Source organism: Siphateles boraxobius, unplaced genomic scaffold, assembly GCF_051911475.1.
Source record: "Siphateles boraxobius isolate OS27281-9 unplaced genomic scaffold, OSU_SipBor_1 31, whole genome shotgun sequence".
NCBI classification, from domain to species: domain Eukaryota; kingdom Metazoa; phylum Chordata; class Actinopteri; order Cypriniformes; family Leuciscidae; genus Siphateles; species Siphateles boraxobius.
In genome coordinates, this window is record NW_027508931.1 from 3,225,194 (window position 1) to 3,245,598 (window position 20,405).

General features: G+C 42.0%; 1 protein-coding gene across 3 annotated transcripts in view; it reads right to left on the reverse strand.

Moving 5' to 3' along the window:
- The window catches only part of znf423 (zinc finger protein 423), a 165,907-nt gene that overhangs the window by 117,477 nt on the left and 28,025 nt on the right, over positions 1-20,405 (reverse strand). The window contains exons 2-3 of one of the 3 annotated variants that reach the window (XM_077193348.1): positions 16,800-16,856; positions 1,445-1,648 (exon numbers count right to left, since the gene is read on the reverse strand). In XM_077193348.1, coding sequence (XP_077049463.1) covers positions 1,445-1,648; positions 16,800-16,856 — 261 coding nt within the window. Of the gene's footprint in view, positions 1-1,444; positions 1,649-16,799; positions 16,860-20,405 lie in introns of all 3 variants that reach the window. The other 2 variants (XM_077193347.1, XM_077193349.1) reach the window with 2 other exon arrangements.

Here is a 20,405-nt window from a genome sequence, read left to right on the forward strand (position 1 = left end):
GCAGGCTCGCTTTCAGCGTTTCATTAATTACCGCGATTGTAATAACGGCTATTGTGTGCGTGTATTGCGTGATAGCTTTAAAACACCCCTCTCCTGAGGGAGCATACTGACTCCAGAACAGTTAACGGCCTCTAAGTAACCCCACCGCTTCGAAAACTATACCAACTTCTGCCTCCTGCCAATATGATTTCCTCAGAAATAAGAAATTAAAGCAGTGTATAATTTCAGTGCCAATAGCATAACCACACGAAATTGCAAAAAAATAAATAATTCCCCATCATTTTTAATGATTTAAGTAGGTTTACTAACCACTTCCACCCGTCTGCCATTGTAGGGCTAAACAGGTGGTTTTGCCCACTAACGTAATGCAAAATTATTTGCATCATCAAAAAGTTATTGTAGGCGAAAAGGTTATCTTAAAGGGTTAGTTCACCCAAAAAAATGTATTATCCCATAATTTACACATCCTCAAGCCATCCTAGATGTAAATGACTTTCTTCAGAGCTTGAGTTTTTGAACCTCAAAAAAAAGCGCATCCATCCATCATAAAAGTAATCCTTAAAGCTCCAGGGAGTTAATAAATACCTTCAGAAGCGAAGCAATGTGTTTCTGTATGAAAAATATCCATATTTATAACTTTATAAACTATAATCTATATAAACTATAATACTGTCTTCTGGTAACGGCCGTACGCGAGTCTAGTTCTGGCTAAAGAGTGACGTATTGACGAACGCAGAAGCACAGAGGAAAGAGCAAAACAAAACACCGGTCATGAATTAGAAGTCTAAAACGAGATGTTTTAAAGAGAAATGTTGGAGGAGCTTGAGTTTGAAGCCAAGCCCTATTTGTTTGAACCGCGAGAGGCGTCTACTCTCATCTACATTACATGTCGGGTGAGAGGTCACTCTTCCGCCGGAACTATACTCGATTATAGCAGTTACCAGAAGCCAGTGATTATAGTTTATAAAATTATAAATATGGATGTTTTATATTTATAATAAATATTATTATATTGATAGCTTAGCTTCAGAAGGCTTTTATTATTAACCACCTGGAGCCGTATGGATTACTTTTATGATGGATAGATGCGCTTTTTGGAGTTTCAAAAACTCAGGCTCTATTCCCTCCCCTTATTATAAAGCTTGGAAGAGCCAGCATATTTTCTAATATAACTCTGATTGTGTTTGGCTGAAAGAAGAAAGTCATATACATCTAGGATGGCTTGAGTGTGAGTAAATTATGGGATTATTTTTATTTTGGGGTAAACTAAACCTTTGAATGCTGTGCCAACAATCATCCATTCTCAAGTCTGATTCAAAAATGTTAAAGTTGCAATCTCCAAGTTACCCCACAAATGGCACATTAAACAGGGATAGAAGGATGCATTGAAAAAAAATGCACTTTGGCTTTAAAGACAGTGGAGAAACACAACACATTCACAAACCTGCTGGGCAGTGGTTGGTACGGTGATCGGTCAGGTCTGCCAGGCACTCAAAGTCCTGTTGGCAGTTGTCACAGGTGAAGATGGAGTCGTCATCTAAATCCTCCTCTCCCACCCTCTCGTCATGACTGGTCACACTCTGTTCTCCGTCCTCACAAGTCACCCGGCTCTCCTTTCTATCAGAGTCTCTCTCCGATACCGCTGCATCTATGTATATACACACGTGCACCACAGAGAGAAAGGGGCAAGATGTGAAGTCAAGGGATTGCTGTTGACAGGTGAATCATACTATAATAATTATTTCTTGACTGTTATGCGTTGTACTTCATATATGTGCTGATGCAGAGCTTTTGCAAATGTCACGGGTAGCAAAACTTACTGTACTTGTCAAAACTTAAATCAATAAAAATAAAAAATAAATCAAGCAGGTTGTATCCAGTGTTGGCAAAGCTATTTTAAAACTGCAGCTTGCCAAAGTAGAACTCAATAATTGAAGTAGGAAAACTAGTAAACTAATCTTTTTGAAAAAGATGTCAACTACAGTACACTGCATATTCATATATTCCACACATATAATGTAATAAAAGCTTTATTTTCTAACACAATGAGGGTTTTGATTAAATTAATGAGACTGAATAAAATAATAAATGGAGATTGTGATGTTGTCAAAATTGCACTAATAAAATTAAACAAAAAATATGAGAAATTAAACTACAAATAAAAAAAGAGTGTTTTATTACAAAGATCACTGTGCAGGAATTAAATTCAGTAAATAATTTTTTTTAAAACAGTAAATAATCCAAATGAACTGATTCACTAGAATGAATAAAACTTTCAAATTGCTACATTTAGCATATGAGGAAAATAATCAATTCTGTAGACTTTCAAGGGAGAGAAAGAGGACCAATTGACTAGTATGAATCAGACTTTCAAATGCTGCATATGAGGTAAAGAATCATTTAGGATGAACCAATTCATTTGAATCAATTGAACTTTCCAATGCTACATTTGAGAGTTGCTAATTGTTAAAAAAATTAGCACATTACTGAAATAGCTCAACTGTTAAAAATGACCTAAAAGAGATCACTTTTCTCAGTCTCAGAATAAATCCCAAACCTAAGTGTGTCTAGTCTCAGTCAAAACTACATCAAAGCTCCCATGAGCCTCTAGACTGAAGTGTAAGAGAGGGGCCCGAGGCTTCAAGAGCCGCTTGAGCGCGAGCCACCCAGTCGCTCGTGGCACAAGGTAAGGACCAGTGGATAAATCTGCCACTGCAATCCTCCTTCCGCCATTGTGGCTCCATTTTCACACCTTATTATCACATTAAAGGCTCTACGCTGAAAGGACTACACACGAGACTGGAGGTAGAGGGAGGAGAGAGAGAGCAAGATTGAGTTAGAGTGAAAGAGAGACAGAGGAAGCGAGACAAGACGGCGTACAAAATGTGGGGTGGTATGAGATTGCGAGACAGAATGGGAGCAAAGAGACCCTGATAAAATTGATCCAAATTAAGACACAAAGGGCCCCATCACACCTGCTATTAACATGCTCTTTCAGTGGTCAGATCGCAATCGGATAGCACTTGGCCACTTTAAAAGCCAGGTGATTGCATTTTGATTACCTAGACCGCATATGGAGGTGGTCGGAGACCATGGACACACTCGACAAGGGTGTCAATGCTAATTTATTTTGTTATGTGCATACAACAAGTAATATACAAAATAATTAAAATTCACCCTCTGCTTTATAAATGCATGTTATTGATCATTGTGGACAGCTATGTGATTCCATGCAAATGTTGTGACCTTGTAATTTTTAATCAATGTCATATCTTGATCTCTTTTCTCTGGTTATGCATTCCACACTTCTACAATAATTTAGTCCGCTTAAAACTAGCCTCTTTCTTACAAATGACTGAAAGCTCCATTCAGATCTACACCTAACCAATCAAAACAGATGGATAGAACCAAGTCCCTGTCGCTACTTCCATTTTCGATGCAACTTTAATGTGAAAAACAACAGACGGTCATACGATCAGGTCACCTGACTTAATGACCAATAACCCATGAATTATTCCACTGGACTACACTTGGAATCTCTTGTTTCTCTCCCATCCTTACTCTCCCAATCCATAATCGGAAGGGAATTTTAAAACGTCATGTTTTAAAACTTCATCGCTTTTAATCCTTATTAGCATAATTTACTTTGGGAATGTTTCTAAATGCAATAATGCCATACACCAAATACCATCATTTTTATCTGTAAAACAGCAAGCATTCTTTCTTGCAAAACAGCTAAATGTTTTTCAAATGCATTAAATGGCAGAATGTGGTGTTCAGTTAATGCAACGTCTGATGCAATACGCAACCAGTTTTCCGTATCATGACTGTAAGTGGGTTCAGCTCTCTATCTGCAACACACAAGAGATACACTGCAATGGAAAAGAATATGAAACGAGTATTAATGAATAAAAGAAATCAAATAAGCAGAAAAAAAACAACACCGACAAAAGGGGAAGCCAAGGAGCAGAGAAAAAGCGCAGGGGAAAGGAGGAAACGTGAGGGCAGAGGGAGCGGGAAAAGGGAGGGAGGAAGTGGGGCCGGAGAGAGGGAGGGCTGCTCACCGGCTCCCCCGGGCTTAACATCCTGTCTAATCATCCTGGACTTGTGCAATCAGAGAGAAGCAGGAGGTGGCCATTCCTGTGCTCCACACATTCTGATCAGCTCTAATTTGCCCAGGCCTGGCTCTGCATTACGCCGCACCGCAGCAGCCCACGCTAATGGGGCCTGCGGATCGGAACCCAGCCAGAGGAGAGCCTGGGCCTTGGTTTGGGCCCCAGCCCAGTCCGGACTGCAGGTGGAAATGGGTGAGGGGGGGGGGGGGGGGGGGGGGTTGGTGGGCTTGGTATCTGGAGGGGCATTTGGATAAGGAAGCGTCGAGGTGCTCTAGTTTATTTCACCCCCACCAGAGCAGAGGGTGGAGAGGTGGGGGTGAAGGTGGGGGCGTCGTGGTGGTTTGGAGGGTGGTGCGGGCTGGGCTAAGGGGTAGGAGGGGTATGGCCATCTGTCCAGTGGTGAGAACACCGTCTGGACAGGGAGGAGAACGGCCCCTAACTGACACTACACTGATAGAGCCCTGAGCAGCAGTTACACACATACACACAAGTGCAAACACAAAAAAGGTGCATTAACTACACTATTTCATCCATGAGAGCTTCTAATCTCGGGGAAAAAATGGATGGTGGCAGTAACCCTCGAACACTCCCTACCTCTCCTTACTCAATCACACACACTCGCACACACACACTGATTCCCCCAGGTACCCTCATGCCAGAGGTACAGGCACTGCCAACCAAAGCACATGCCAGCACAACCTGCTACCATGGCAACGAGGGAGGAGCAGGAGGGGACCTTTCCCTACCCTTCTCCTCTCTCCATACCTCCATCTCTCTGGTCATAAGTGGGGCTGGCGTGTAGGAGGAGATGAAGACGAGGATGAAAGTGGCCGATGGAATGCTCTACACTGCTAACCTGCCTTTTAAACTCCTCCATCCTTCTTTTTCATTATCTTTTTGCATCTTCCTTTCATTGCTGCCTTCTCTCCCTCCCTCCCTCCTTTCCCGTAAGCGTATGCCCTCTCAGGAGGGAAGAAGGGAGGGGAGTCTCTAGAGGGGCCCCTCCAGAACACACTCCATTAGAGTGCAGGGCCACCGTCATTACAGGGCTCCATTTCTCTCTCTGCAGTGGAAGATTGATACACACGCATCACGCATCTCAGCTGCAGTCGTTCCACCTCCGACCGTGGCCTTGACAAACACACACGAGTGCAAATTCGTGCGTAAACATGATGCATGGTGCAAGGAGAGGCTGATGGACGCAGGGTGGGGCACAGGTCATGGTGAGGTCTGTGAACATTTCTAAATTAGAGTTCATCCAACGTGGCTTGCTTTTTATTTTGCGCATCTGGCGGTTGAAATGTTTAAAGGGATAGCATACCACAAAAAAAATAACAGTTATTTACTCATCCTCATGTTGTTCCAATGACATATTTTATTTCTTGTGTGGAAAAACTGGAAGACTGTTTCCATGCTCTCTTGCATTCATTTACAATGAATGGGGGACTCGATGTTTCAAAAAGAGCCAAAAAAAAGTCCACAAAAGAAACCATAAAAGTACAATAAAGGTGGCTTGCATGATTCAGACAAGTGTATTGAAGCCATTCAATATTTTTGTGCAACAAACAGATACAAATTTAAGTTATTCTCATTGTTTTCTCTTTCAGTCCAAGTCATTTTGTCTGTGAGTCCAATTCATGAGCAAATCGTTTACACTAGTTTTGATAACTGAATCAAATCATTGACTGAACAAATCACAACTTCACTGAAAATTACACATTACGATAAGTAAAAAATTTTCGTGTTTTGAGTTCCTCAGAAGAAAAAAGCTTTGTGACAACATAAGGGTGAGTAAATGACAATTTTAATTTTGAGTACACTCTCCATTTAAAGCTCCCACATAGGCAAAACATGCAGAAGTGACTCAAGGTCAAGGCAAACAGGCTTAGTGGAATCATTCTGAAGCGGCGTGTTGTTTTTAAGCACAGACTGACTGTGGCACAGTTAAACTCAATGAATTCAGGGCTGTTGAGAATACTGTCCAAAGAGACTAATAATTTAAAGAAAAACATTCAACAGAACCAGTTCTTTTTATGCCCTCCAATATAATTATCGACTCTGCTCTGTATGCTGCAAACATATATCTCAAACATGCGCCGCTCCTGACAGAGACCGCAGCTACATTTGTTTCATTACTGTAATACCTGTCAAGCTAGCAAGCCTGTGGTAACTGTGTTGCTATTTGTGTTTTTAATGTAATAAAAAAAATGTGTTAGTGACAATGTGGTGTTTAATATTTGTATAATGTTGTGCCTCAGGTGTAGGCTGTAGTGGTTCAAATGAGTATGAGGGGCTATTTTGTCCCCTCAATGTCCTTTTGCGATACTGGAGGTGGAGGACAGACGCACACACTGGCATACCTCACAACAGGGCCTAGACTCCCTCTACTGTGAGAGGGCTAGGTGAGAAACAAGCCAAAGAGAAACAATGCTTCTGCTTGTGTGTGTGCGTGTGTTTGGTGAGGGTTAGTGGACAACGGTGTTGGAAACTTGATTGAAAGCTCCATTTATCAGAGTAGACCTTGGTATGTTGATGACAAAGACTTCAAGCACACAAGTGCTCTTTTGAAACTTTGCCATCCCAGGTGGCAAGCTCTTTCCACCACACCTTTGTTCATGTATGTGGGAGAGTATTTTACCAATACTTTAAGTTAGGGTGCATGCTGCTGTCCTCTTTCGTGTGTGCAAGAGCAATGTGCAATGAGTGTTTAAGGGGGTCCCCAGCAGGGGATGTACCCAGAGCCCAACTCACAGCCAGCTGCAGCTCCTGTCCCTCACTCAGTCACTCTGCAAGCCATTATCTTTGAGAGACAGCCTGTCCCACCATACACTTACACAACATAAACATACACTACACAAGGGTATTATCTAGTACACAACACACACACAAATTCACTCTTAATTGATGCAAAAAAGAACCATTTTCTAAAAAGAAAAAAAAGTTTACATTAAATTACTTTGTTTTTAAATAAAACACATTTTTAGTTACATACATCAAGTTAAAAAATAAAAAATAATTAAAACAGTGTAAAAAACTGTATATATAAAATATATATGTATAACAATTTCTGTCTAAAAATGTTAATTTCAATAAATGTCTCAAGCATTGCTACTGGCTAAATAAAAACAGCAGTTTCTTCTCCAATACTTGAGAAACCCACCTTCACAAACGTAAAGATGCCTCAAAACAATTGTCTCAGAGAAATTGCTGCAGCAATTTCTATCAGAGGATATATTCATATTCATATGTTACAAAGTAATGCAATGGTGCTCAAGAGTTGAAGTCATTAAACGCAGTCCCAAGGGCTGGCATCCTTTCTAAAAATGGTAGATTGCATATTCTAAAGCAAAAAAATAATAATTTCATATTCATAAAGCTCGGCCAACTTTTTAAACCATACTTACAATATGGTCTTTTCGAAACTGATTTAAACAGTTTATCATTATCATTATAAATTTATGGTTGTTTTTCTTTATGATATTGTATAATATTCATAGCTCTGCTAATAGCCCTTTCTTATGCTTTAAATTAAACATGGTTGTGTATGTTTTACATCAAGTTGAGGCTCAGGTCGTGTGTGTGTGTGTGTGTGTGTGTGTGTGTGTGTGTGTGTGTGTGTGTGTGTGTGTGTGTGTGTGTGTGTGTGTGTGTGTGTGTGTGTGTGTGTGTCTGTGTGTGAGAGAGAGAGAGAGAGACAGAGAGAGAGACAGAGAGAGAGAGAGAGAGAGCGAAGTGGTGGGGACACACACACACACACACACACACACACACACACACTTTCTCTCTCAGGAAAGACAAACAGCTATGTTTGTGTGGGGTAATTAGATAAGGAGAAGTGAATTAGCAGAATCCACAGAGCAGTCATGTTGCCGAGCACAGCCCCGCCTTACAGGGACCTGCTAATTACCCCTCGTTAGGTTGATATGTCTTTTTTTTAAGTGTGGTGTAGCTTCCATCATGAGAGTGGGAAATAATTAGCATTGGTGTGATGCTGCCCTTAATGGACACCGCAAGGCATGCTCCACTCTGACGAGAGGAACACTGAAATGACAAAGTGACAAAGGATCAAGAAGATTCTTTAGTGCTACTAAGAGACACAGATCCAATGGCACAACTATGTCGTCTTTATAATCACCCGGAATGCACAATACATGTTACATTTAAAATGCCATGAATCTGATTGACAAGCGTAGTTTCCTTTTTCTGTTGAATTTTGGATGAAGCAACAAAATGAGTGAGTACAGTATCTTTTTCAGTTGTATCCTGAAACAATAATGGAAAACTATATATTTTAAGTTCCTATATCAACTAAAAGTTAACTTTGTCAACGTTTAGGACTGCACTAACATGTCGATGCTGATCAAAGATAATAGACCTGGACTAAAAGCCACGAATGTCCAATTTTGATTTCATGTGATCTTTAAATAATGCAATAAAAAACCTTTCATTTTGCATTGTGGGTTTTGCTCACCAAGATGGCTAGTCAAACAACTCAGCTAAAACGTTTCGAGATCTTAGCTTGGGAGCTCTCTTTACGACCAGAACCCTTAAAACTCCATTTCCCTTTCAAGCCACTGTGTCTGCTCTAAGTTATGCTGTACCGTCTGTGCGTTTAAGTGCAATTGAATGTATGTTTTTATTGTTTTAAAGTACTAAAAGGGGAAATCCACATATGGAGGGCATACTCGCCTGTCAAACGATAGAGAAAAGAAAGCAGGAGACAGAAACAGATATCAGAAGAGAAGTTGTGCGTGTTGTACAACTAACAGGAGGCGAGTGTAAGCTTGGTTTGGGAAAAGAGGTACAAACACACACACACACACACACACCAGAACATAACTAAACCCCAACAAAAGAACAAGCCACACTGTACTGAACTGGAAAAATAGCAGCTCCAACTTCAACAAGACTTTTTTTTCCAATGAAAACATTAAAGCACCAGGCTGTCTTTCAACTACATCACAAATATACACACACACACAGACACACACTCAAACCAGACGTGGCCAAATGTAAAACAGATCAAGGCTGCATTAGTCCGAGAGACCAAAGGAATTGTAGTGCTGCTCTAAGCTCGATTAGGCATGTCTGATCTGATCACACGAACACAGCCTACCTGTCGAAATCTATCGCTCATCCTGTCCCTGAAAACTGGCACAGACACACTCCCTGATAGAAAACATGAATGATGTTGGACCGCGTCAAGACACAACGGAGAGGCAATCCAGGTCTAATATGGACACCATGGCACCAGCACCTTCAAACAAGACGAATTTGCAATGCATTGTAGCTTAAGGGTCAAAGCAGGAGAATTTTAAGTAGTGTTAAGAGTTGTTACAATACTTAAATTCAATTCCATTACTACTCAACACCAATTTCTAATGGAATTTTTAATAGCAACTAATATGCTACTGAACATAATCTTTTACTTGTTAAAGTTCAGTATTCAAATTAACACTAAAATTAAAACAACATGTATCCAGCTTGTCAAAATAAAACATTTTACAAAGATTTTTTTTAAAACAAAATCAAATGAAATATAAGAAAAAGAAAAAATAATAAAATACAAAAATAATAACAATAGTATTAAATAATATAAATATAAAATAACAAATGAAATAAAAACATTAGGACTAAATTTAACTAAGAAAATAAAAACTAAACTCAAATAAAATGTGGTAATGTTTTTTTAGGCATAGCAATGGCCACAAACCTAACTGATCAATCCTTTTTTGACAATTTGAGATAATATATAATTAGCATTGGCCAACAATCGTGCCATCTTGTCCGGTAAACAAAAGTAATAGTTCCTCCTTTTATCAATTGCAAATACCTACAGCCTTACCAATGGATAATAAACTTGTCCAGTTTTCAATGCAAACTTTAGTGGATTTGGAGTAAACACCAAAATACAGATTTTTTTTGTCATTAAATGTATGTGTCAGAAACATAATAGTCATCCTGCTCTCCATGAACTCTCATCGTCCTTTAAATAACTTATGTTGGTTGACCACAAGCTCTAAGGCCACATGTATGGTACATCTACATCCGCATTGTGCGTATTCCGGTTTGGAGTTGGGACAAGGGCCCCTGATGGCCCAGCGCTTGAGCAGGTGCAGTGCGTGCACGTGGTCTCTCGGGGGAGCGCAGGGCCTAACGCGGTAAACACGGGACCTATTTAAAGCAAGTAGACCTCTCTCTCTGGCTCTGCTGGCCTCTGCTAGCTGTGTTTCCACAATACCGCACGGCCCCTCGGGACCCCAGCTTGCCAGCCACGCTGTACCAGTCTCCCCTTCTCCAGAGACCCAGCACCCAACGCTTGTGCACCCAGATACAGAGAAGAAAGAGAGGAGATGATGAAAGAGAGCGTCATGGAAGGATGGGAATTAAATCACACAGAACACAAAAACAGCCATACAGCTGCTCGCCAATCCCATCACCTGTTCAAGCCCATGATTCCGCGAGCTGACACGTGAACGTGCGAGCAACGCGTACACACATCGACACGCAAATATACACGCGTGGCGCCATGCTAATGCATACGCACACAGAGACGCACACCTCCTCTTCACACATTAAAACTGTTTTCCTGTCGCTGCCTTGGGGAAATTAAAAATATATTATGGACCTCCAGAGGTTCATGCAAGGAGATGAAGAAAAATAGAGAGGGACACAAATGAGAGAGCGAGATAGACAGCGAGACACGAACGGAGGGAGAGGAAGACACACAAAAGCACTTGAGGGATAGAGAGATGGATCTCTTGGTTGTGTCCTCTTTTCTAAACTGCCCACTGCATCATGGAGAAAGAGGGCCATTTTGGGGCTGCGATGTAGCCGACGGTCATCATCGCTCCTGTCCTCCTCCCACTCTCCCTCTCATCCCTCGTTCCCAGTTACCAAACAGGGAATGCATGGCTGAATCCAGCTCAGGTTAGATTCCAGAGGGAACAGAGCATTTGCAGGGGCCAGGAAACTGACTGATTTTTCACTCTGTGTCATCTAACAGATCTTGCCAATCCTCTGGCTCTCTACAGTTGCCACCTATCCAATAAAAAAATGGGCCATTTTGTGCCTGACTGAACCATCGCTTGCCCAATCAGGCCAATGTTGTGTAGTGATTTAAATATGTTTAAATACCAAGGTAATAATACCTAGCTGATTTTAGCGAATCTGTGAGAATGACTTGTGAAAGTGGATCAAATAAATCAGTAAAAATGGTTCTCAACTCCAGTCCTGCAAAACCAATGCTCTGTACATTTTTCAGATCATCAGCCCGTTAGGAAAGAACTGACTGTGTCATATAATGGAGACATACAAAATGTGCAGAGCAGTGTTGAGAACCACTGCAGTAAAAGTTTTGCATTTTCTACAGATTTGGCGATGAGGAAATCAATGGTTTCATTAAATTACATTGTTTGCAAAAGTTGAATGCATAAATGAATGAAGTTTGGCTGCATTTTAGGGATGTTAACCGATGACCGTTTGACCGATGGTTGACCGTATCAACATTAACCGATCAAAGTTATCGGTAGTCGGTAAAAAAAAAAAAAGGTGATCTCTAAATTAGGCTATTATAGACAGTGGACTAAACGCTACTACAGTTAGCCATCTCATTCCAAGATATTTTTGTGTGAAGTGAACAAATCCCTCACACTCAATTTTTCATAACTCGCCTGTTTTTACTTAATAAACCAATAAAAACATTTGGCGCGAGGTCACAGCGTTTGGGTTCGCGCGCTCACAAGGTTTGTGAAAAGTAAAGGCTACAGGCTAAAACATTCGAGGTTAGAGCCAGTGCAGACGACAGGATGTAGCGTGCAAAGAAAAGTAGTGTGTGGGACCATTTCACCAAAAATAATCACACAGATGTAAGTTGCAACTTGTGTAATACAGTGCTTAACACCTGTCTGTGAGCTGTTTGTTGGCTATAGTATTCTCGTTCATAGATTAAAATCATTTTTCGTTTATTTAAAGTTATAATTAAGAATAGCTGTAGGCCATGTTGGCCATTGTCTGTTATGGTTTAGGAGATGTTGCCCTTAACAGAAGTTGACACTTGTCTTTTGAAAAAAATAAATAATAATATTAGGCAACATTCCGCATAAGATGGGCTTAGATTTGGAAATACATTACATCTACATTCCAGTGGTAACAAATAAGGTGATGATGATCATCATCTTTCTTTCTTATTGTTTGCACTACCTCAAACTAAAGCGGCGTCTCTTCGGAGCTGTCTTTTTTTTTAAATGAGCCGCGGCAATGTTTCAAATGAGTTTCTAACGCTAGACTAACGCCTTTATTTTCAACGCGATCACCTTGTACCCAAGCCATTTCGAAACTAAGGAGCCATTTATCCTCCGATTACATACAAGCTCCTCGGCGCCGCGTTTGCGGGACTCATGTTACGCGCTGTATGGGGTTTAAAAAAAGTGACATGAGTTGAAGGGCGGCGCCGGGGCAGTGTGTGTGTGAGCGGGAAGCAGAGCGGCAGAGAAATGCGGCAGAGTTGCGAAATTGCAGGCGCGGCTCGAAATGGCTGTTATTTCAAATAGCGTAGCATATTTTAAACTAATCGGTTAACCGGTTTCAACCGGCTAATGAGACTTGGTGGTCGGTCAAGAAAATTTTTAGTTTTTGCCATCCCTACTGCATTAATCTGAAACAAATAGAATAAAAACAGTAATATTATGAAATATTACAACAATTTAAAATAAATATTTTTTATTTTAAATAAAAAATTCTCTTCCATTTTTCTCAATATATTATTATATCGGGGTCAGGTGAACATAAAACCAGTCTATTATTCAGGCCATTCTTAGCACTGATGAGACGACGAGTCATTCAGGCAATCCGCTGACAAGTCATTTTGAAGATACAGCCTTAAACCATGTCAATAAGTCCCAAAAAGTTACATCGTAATTAAAAATATTTGATTCTTATTTTATTACTAAACTTTATACTTTTTGCAGGGCCACCAGTCTGCAAATCTAGTGGCAGGGCCACAAATCTAAACTTCTGGCCAAACTAAGCCTATAGAAACAGCCCTGCCCTGTACTCTACTGACTGCAGCATACCTTTTTTTCTCCCTCTTTCATTTTGGCCTCGACAAAAGTTTAACGTGTGCCGAGTTTGACAGCGTAGGCTATTAAGAGGGTCATAAATAGGCCTGGTTCTGTGCCCTGCTGCCAAATAAAACCAGAACACAACAGCTCCCTTTCTGCCTGAGGAATACTCAGGTGACCAAAAAGCTCACATTACGGGTGAGCTCACAATGACTCGCCCAGTGTGGGTGAGACCAAGGGAGAACAGACAGAGCCATCCGATTGGCTGCGTTAAGAGGTCCTGCCGGCCCACCAATAGCTGAGGGAGGAAATGAATAAAATAATTCAATTCAAGACCATTACAGCCCCTATCGGCCAGGGCACGGGGATATGAACAGCCTTTTTCCACAATGAATCATAGTCGGGGACGAACACACACAAATTGGGTGCTTGTATGTGTAGGTGTGTGTAGGTGTGTGTGTGTGTGTGTGTGTGTGTGTGGGTGTGTGTGTGTGTGTGTGTGTGTGTGTGTGTGTAATAATGTACTTGATCCCAGCAAATGTACGTCAGACGATGTCCTATATGTTAACAAAGCAAAGTCTCTAGAGCTATTGTTTCAAAGTGTGTGTGTGTGTGTGTGTGTGTGTGTGTGTGTGTGTGTGTGTGTGTGTGTGTGTGTGTGTGTGTGTGTGTGTGTGTGTGTGTGTGTGTGTGTGTGTGTGTGTGTGTGTGTGTGTGTTTGTGTGTTTGTGTGTGAACGCATCCAAAAGCACAGCTCCAGTTCTTTGACAGGAAGCAGGAAAAACAATGCTCAACTTCACAGCTCTGATGGCACTTATAAAAAAACAATTCCCCCCTCCCTGCTCTATCTATCGAAAAATGACAAGCGTCTGCATCTGTCTCAATAAACTCTCTCTCTCCTCTTCTTCCTTTCCTTCGACCGCCCCCCCCCCCCCCCCCCCCTCCTCCCTCCCTCCCTCCCTCTCTCCCTCTCTCCCTCTCTCCACACCACCATCTCTTCAAGTCTCCAGTGTCAGACCTGGCTCATTTTCTCTCTTTTCTCCTTTCCTTCTCTTGTTCCCCTCTGGGCCAGGGAGGGACGGGTTGTTTTTCTATCTCAGGGAGCACGGGGTGGAGAGAGAAAGAGAGAGAGAGAAAGAGAGAGAGAGAGAAAGAGAGAAAGAAAGAGAGAGAGAGAGAGAGAGAGAGAGAGAGAGAGAGAGAGAGAGAGAGAAAAACGGGGGGTGTACCTCCGGCCCGCTACCCCAGCGGGACAGACCGAAGGGGCCTCAATCAGGTCCTCGGGGGTCTGCGGGTGGGGGGGTTGTGCTCTAACTCTTTCCTTTAACCTATCCACCCCTTAACTATAACCCCCCCGCTGCACTCGCTCCAAACTCAGTACACATTTTCCACCGAGGAGAGGGGTGGGGGGGGGGAATGAAGTGAATTTAATACCAGGAAAAGCCTGCCAGTGTCCTTGTCGACATCATCTCCTAGGGAATAAAGGGAAGGAAGGTTTTTTTATCTTTTTAAATAAGAGATGGCGAACGGCCCCCTGAGCCCCAGCACAGCAGCACAAACAAACACAGGAGAGAGTATGGATAGGGGGAAGGGATTGAGAGAAAGAAAAAGGGGAGACAGAGAGGGGAAAAAAGAGAAACAGAGAGAAAGAAAAAAGGGAGACAAAGAGGAAAGAGAAAAAAAGAAAGAAGAGGTGATGCGGAATGCGACCAAGTCCACCTGGAACGGAGGTGGGAAAAAAAGGCTGATTAGCGCAAGCAAATGGGGTTACGGCACGAGAAATGAAGAAGAGAGGGATGGAGGGAGGAGTCAAGGAGGAGAGGCAGGGAGGAAGAGCGGAGGGTTTTGCGAGAGCCCTGGGACTCCCCTTCCTGCTGCATCTCACACACGCAGCACTTTGCAGCCACCCAGGACCTAAGTCAGCACCCCTGCAGCACTCCCTCAGGGCCGGTTAGGAGGGGCCCACGTCATCCCCTTGGGCCCCCGGGGGCCTCTCTTTCTTACTCCCTTCACACTGCTGAGCTCACCAAGATCCAACACGCACATGCAAACACTTAGAAATGCACGAACACAACTAACACACTCTGACTTTAGTGATTTTAATACCCTAATAACCAATAAGATAACAACATAGGCTATATATGTTTTTACTTAGGCTCCTTTGAACATATTTACTGATAGGGATAGAAGAGAGATGACATGAAATCATGGCCCCAAATGCACGTCGACAACATAAGCACAAATCCTCGATGCTAGGCTGCAGATTACACAAAGATTTGTTATGTTAAAAAAAAGATCAAAAGTTATTGGCCTAGTAACGTCACATTTTCTATGGCACAGTGAAATTTCCAAAGCAATTCCAGTAATTTCAATAGTTATCCAAGAGATAAGCAATCCACGCAAAAATGTCCACGTTTACTAACAAAAAGCTGTTTGGTTTAAAAATGACTTCTGTGTGAGCTGTGCTTCATACATTGCTACACTATTGACAATGGACTTTGTTTGCTTGCAAAATTTCACTAATGAGACCGGACCTTTAAAGTTGGTATGATCTGGTATCTATTTTCTAAACACGTTATTGATATTTCTATGAACGATTCATCCATGCATATGTTTCAAGTTTTTATTTATTTATTTATAAATTTTTTCGTAGTTTTCGAAGTTGCAATTCTCTCTGATGTTGTGTGCCAGACTTCTACAATCATTTACTCTGCTTAAACCCAGCCCCTTTCTTCAACTGCAAGCTTGCATTCAGATCTCCCCCAACGTCATGACTTTAACATGAAATCACAAGTAAATATTTACATTTTGAATACACTTTCCTGCTTTCATTGTGATTTTTTTTCTTTAACGTTTTATCAAAATAACTTGCTTCCTTTTTCAATATCATCGCCAAGACCTCAAACCCACTCCGTCCCTTCATGCCACTAACCCGTCATATAGAAACCCCCTTTCAGAAACCAATTAAATCTCAAAGGCTGAAAGTCCCACCCTACTTTTTTCCCCCTAGCTGAATATCCTGTATCATTCAGAAATACAGTGCTAACTTACACAAGCAAGGAATAATTATTTCATAATCCAAAAATATGCAAAGCTATGTTTTTATTGGATAATGTCCAGTCAAAAACACAGCTTTGTTGATGGTGCGGTAATGTTTTCACTCTCTGATCCAAATGTGTCTAGATACATCTCCTGTTTTGAAAATGCTCAAGTAGCGAAAATGGATTCTGAGGTAACGGTGAAAAGCAAAATATAATATTCAGAAAGATACATGATCTAAAACAGCCCGCTTGGATTTTTCCAGATAGAAATGTTCCTCTCCAGAGAGGAGGTGTAATCAAACTCATCGAGTCGTGCGATATTACATTCGGATTGCGGCAAAGTGCCTTTACGTTCAGACAGGAAGCGCCGCTAAGCTTCCAGTCCAGCATGCACCTGGACGCCAACCTCTTGTGTCTTATAAAAAACTCTCTCTCCCTCTTTCCCTCCTTTCTTCCCTCCCTCTGTGCGCAGGTCTGCAGGCCATGTGGAATTGATATTAGAGATTGTGATGCAGCAGGTCGTCTCCGAGGAAGCAGGGGTTGGATGTATCGTGCAAGACGCCACGCTAGCGAAATCATACCTGTCTGAACAGAGGAGTCCCAACCACTGCCGCACTCTGTAGATTCAGTCTCTTCCACTGCTACCGAAAAAGAGAGAGAGAGCGTATTAGAGTGCTTGTGTAGCCAAATCGCACATTTTTGAGCACACAAACATGTACGGCATTGTTCTCAGAAGTCTGCCACATAAACAGCGGCCCATCATGAGTCTATGATGCATTCGATCTGATTGTTGGATGCACATAAAAGGGATTTGTTGTGTGTAAGTGCTCTTTGTTTGTCTATGTGCTAATTTTGGAGGTGCAAAAACAGGTAACAGGAGGCAGTGAGATGAGAGGAGGAATGTGTGATAAAGGTTTTCCTGGGCATAGTCAAGGAAGGAAGCCCCACTGGCACACAAACAGGAAGCAGCAGTGTTCATGACACAATAAGAACTTGGACCCCCCCTCACACCTACACACACACACACACACACATTACCGGTCTCTACAAAATTCCTTGTAGCCTGGAAGCACTTTGGCACACAGTCTAGAATGGAAACACACACTTTAACTTAAAAACAACAAACAGTCTGTAATTTGCGTAACTTGTCAACATATTTGACGATAGAGGCATCAGTGCATGAAGGAATATGCCAAATAATTTCTAACAGCACTTTATGAGCATAAATGGACTATTAAGTGCAGAAGTCTTCAAACTCAGCGAACAATTTCCATGAAGCTAATGAACAAAAATCAGGAAAGATAAAACATCGACGATGAGGTTCATAATAGGCTAAGACACTAATCAAGTTATTAAACTAATCACATGAAGATTTAGAGCGTAAATAAAGCCAAAAATGTAACGTCTATTATTATTTACTCACCCTTATGTTAGCACATTCTGAATATTATCATTTGTAAGTTGCTTTCCCTTTCAGTGTCTGCTACATAAATGTGTAAAATCTTTTGTGGAAGAATGAAAGTCATAGAAGTTAAGAGTAATATGACAGACATTTAATTTTTGTGTGAGCTGTTTCTTTAAATAGAGTTTTTATGTGAGAAAAGAAACAAAAGTGGGAACAAGAAAGACAGAGAGAGCGAGAGAAAGCACGAGAGAGAGAGACTGAATCTGCTCTGTGTAAAGGAAATTGTGGTTAGATATGCTCCCACTGGCATTGGGCATCTCTGCAGTCTCACTAAACCCACTTCCTCTCAGGAAAAGACTCTCAGAGAAAGAGGGGAAAAAATGAGAGACAAAAGAAGAGAAAGACATCGAGAGAGAGAGAGAGGCAGGAACTGCACTATCCCTGACAGCCATACTGCATTCCTTCCACATTATCAGTTCCTTAATTACACACAGACTCTTTTTCTGTCAAATATGCACACCCCACTGCAGAAAGTGCTGTCTGAGCCACCGTACACTGCTCTCATCGAGGCTGCTCCCAGCAGGGTGGTCGGTGTGAACTTGGCTCCCCTACCACCCTCCCTATTCCATATTCTACTCCCAAGCCAAGGCCAACAGGCCCCTGTTTTTCCTCTCAGAACTGCGGAATATCAGGACCGCAGACACTCCAGCCAGGAGTTCCAGAGCAAAGCCTGCCGTCGAGGCCCGAGGAGCCAAGCCAGGTCAGAATGACTGGCCTGTTACCGGACGCCAAGCGCTAGAGCCCAGAAACAACAGAAGGCCTTTGCTAACAGGACACTGAGGTCTACACTTCCACTCCTTTCAAAGTCAAAGGATACATACGTCACACCTCTCTTTCCCTTTCTCTTGTCCTTTGTTTCAAAGTCTCTCACATTTTCCACCTCCGTTACTCAATTTTCCAGTCTTAAATGACGTTTGCCTGGATTTTTGCATCTGTTTATTCTTGTTCCAGACTTGGAGGCAGTGCTGCTGGGTACTCTCCATGTTTTTGAGAGAGGAAACCAACATTTGTTAAAACAAAACATACATTTACTCTTTTAGCTGACCAAGACAGCCAAGGTCTCTGGGGTCACTTAAGCCTGTCGCCTACGTGACCACTTCTTAGTTAAAGCATTTACTTTTCATCTTCAAGCACTAGAGAATAATGACGAATATTGTTTGAACCTCACACTGAGAGAAAGAACATGCGATCAGTATGTTTTGGAAAAGTTTCCTGATGAGAGCAAGAGCTCGACCACCTTTAACCTTGAAGAAGCTGTGTATCTATTTGTGTGCATTACTATTCTTTGTTATAGATATTGGTGAGGTGAACAACTGGAACACAAGGGCACCGACAAGCTGGATCCTAGAAATGCAGGTACGTTACCTCGGAGGTTCACTTCATGCCTAAAGACTTGATCCTGGTGTCGGTGTCACTCGGATAATCAATGAAGATATGCTTCTTCATATCAGTCCATATGTGGAAAATCTCTAAGGGTGTATTCACACCTGCCTTGTTTGGTTCGATTGAATCGAACTCTAGTTCGTTTACCGCCTTGGTGCGGAGCATTTGGGCAGGTGTGAATACAGCTATCGAACTCGGGTGCGGACCAAACAACCGAACCGAGACCCAGCTGAAGAGGTGGTCTCGGTACGGTTCCAAACGAACTCTGATACGGTTCGTTTACGGTGTGAACATGAACTGACCCAATTGCTGGGCCAATTTCGTGGCCACACGATACTGTTGCGCGTCTTTCTGCGCGTCGTGTGTGCATCATTGGAATGGAATGAATGAACGAATGAGTGACAGGGCTCTCAAGTGTCACGCATTGAGCGTGAAAGTCACTCATTTCGGTCTTTTGTCATGCTCTCCCGCCACACATTGTATTTCTCACGCTGAAAAACTATTTGTAATATATTTAATATGCCGCTGCGCCCAAAACTCTGGCCGCGCCACTCTCACTGTGGAACTGGCAGGAATCAAGCGTGTCTCCTCTGGTGTTGTTAGCCAATCAGAAAATAGCACTATTGTATCTGGGTAAGATTTAACGCAACAACCAATGACACCGCGTCGGCACGACACACACGTGTGGTTTTGTTTACAAATTTTGGTTCACTTGCAAAAAGAGCAGTGCGAAAGCGAACCGTACCAAAAAAAAAAAATTTAATGTATTTGGTCCGGAAGCAAAGTGAAAGCAAGTTCAAGCAACCAAAGCAAGTGAACAATTGGACTTTCCTGGTGTGAATACACCCTAAGACTATCTATTTCTTGACCAATCAGAATCATTCAGCCTGAAGTAATGATGTAGCTTTGTTACCTGTGTAAAGTATAATTGCTGTGGAATTGTGAACGTATGGCAATTGCATATTGTGGCTCTGATTAGTATGAATCTACCCAACACTGCTAAGATATGCTCTCTCACTCCTCTCTGACCATCTCTTCCCTTCACTGCAGGATTGTATTTGTGTGTACTGTTCTTTCTCTGTTCACAGAATAAGTTTGTCTCCCGGCCTGAGCTGCTTCCATGCCGTGCTGTACTGTTTATCAGGGGAGATATCATGCTGCTTTTCTAGTCAGATCTTGCTCTCTTGTTCTCCACTGTGTAGGGCTGGGCTACTCTCCCCCTGGCTTTATGGTATGTTCCCGGTAGTCTGTAAGATCCACTATGAGTGCTGCTAGTTATACAAAAAAAAAAAAACACACACATACACTTACAAACACACACAGAAAGCACAGTATCTCT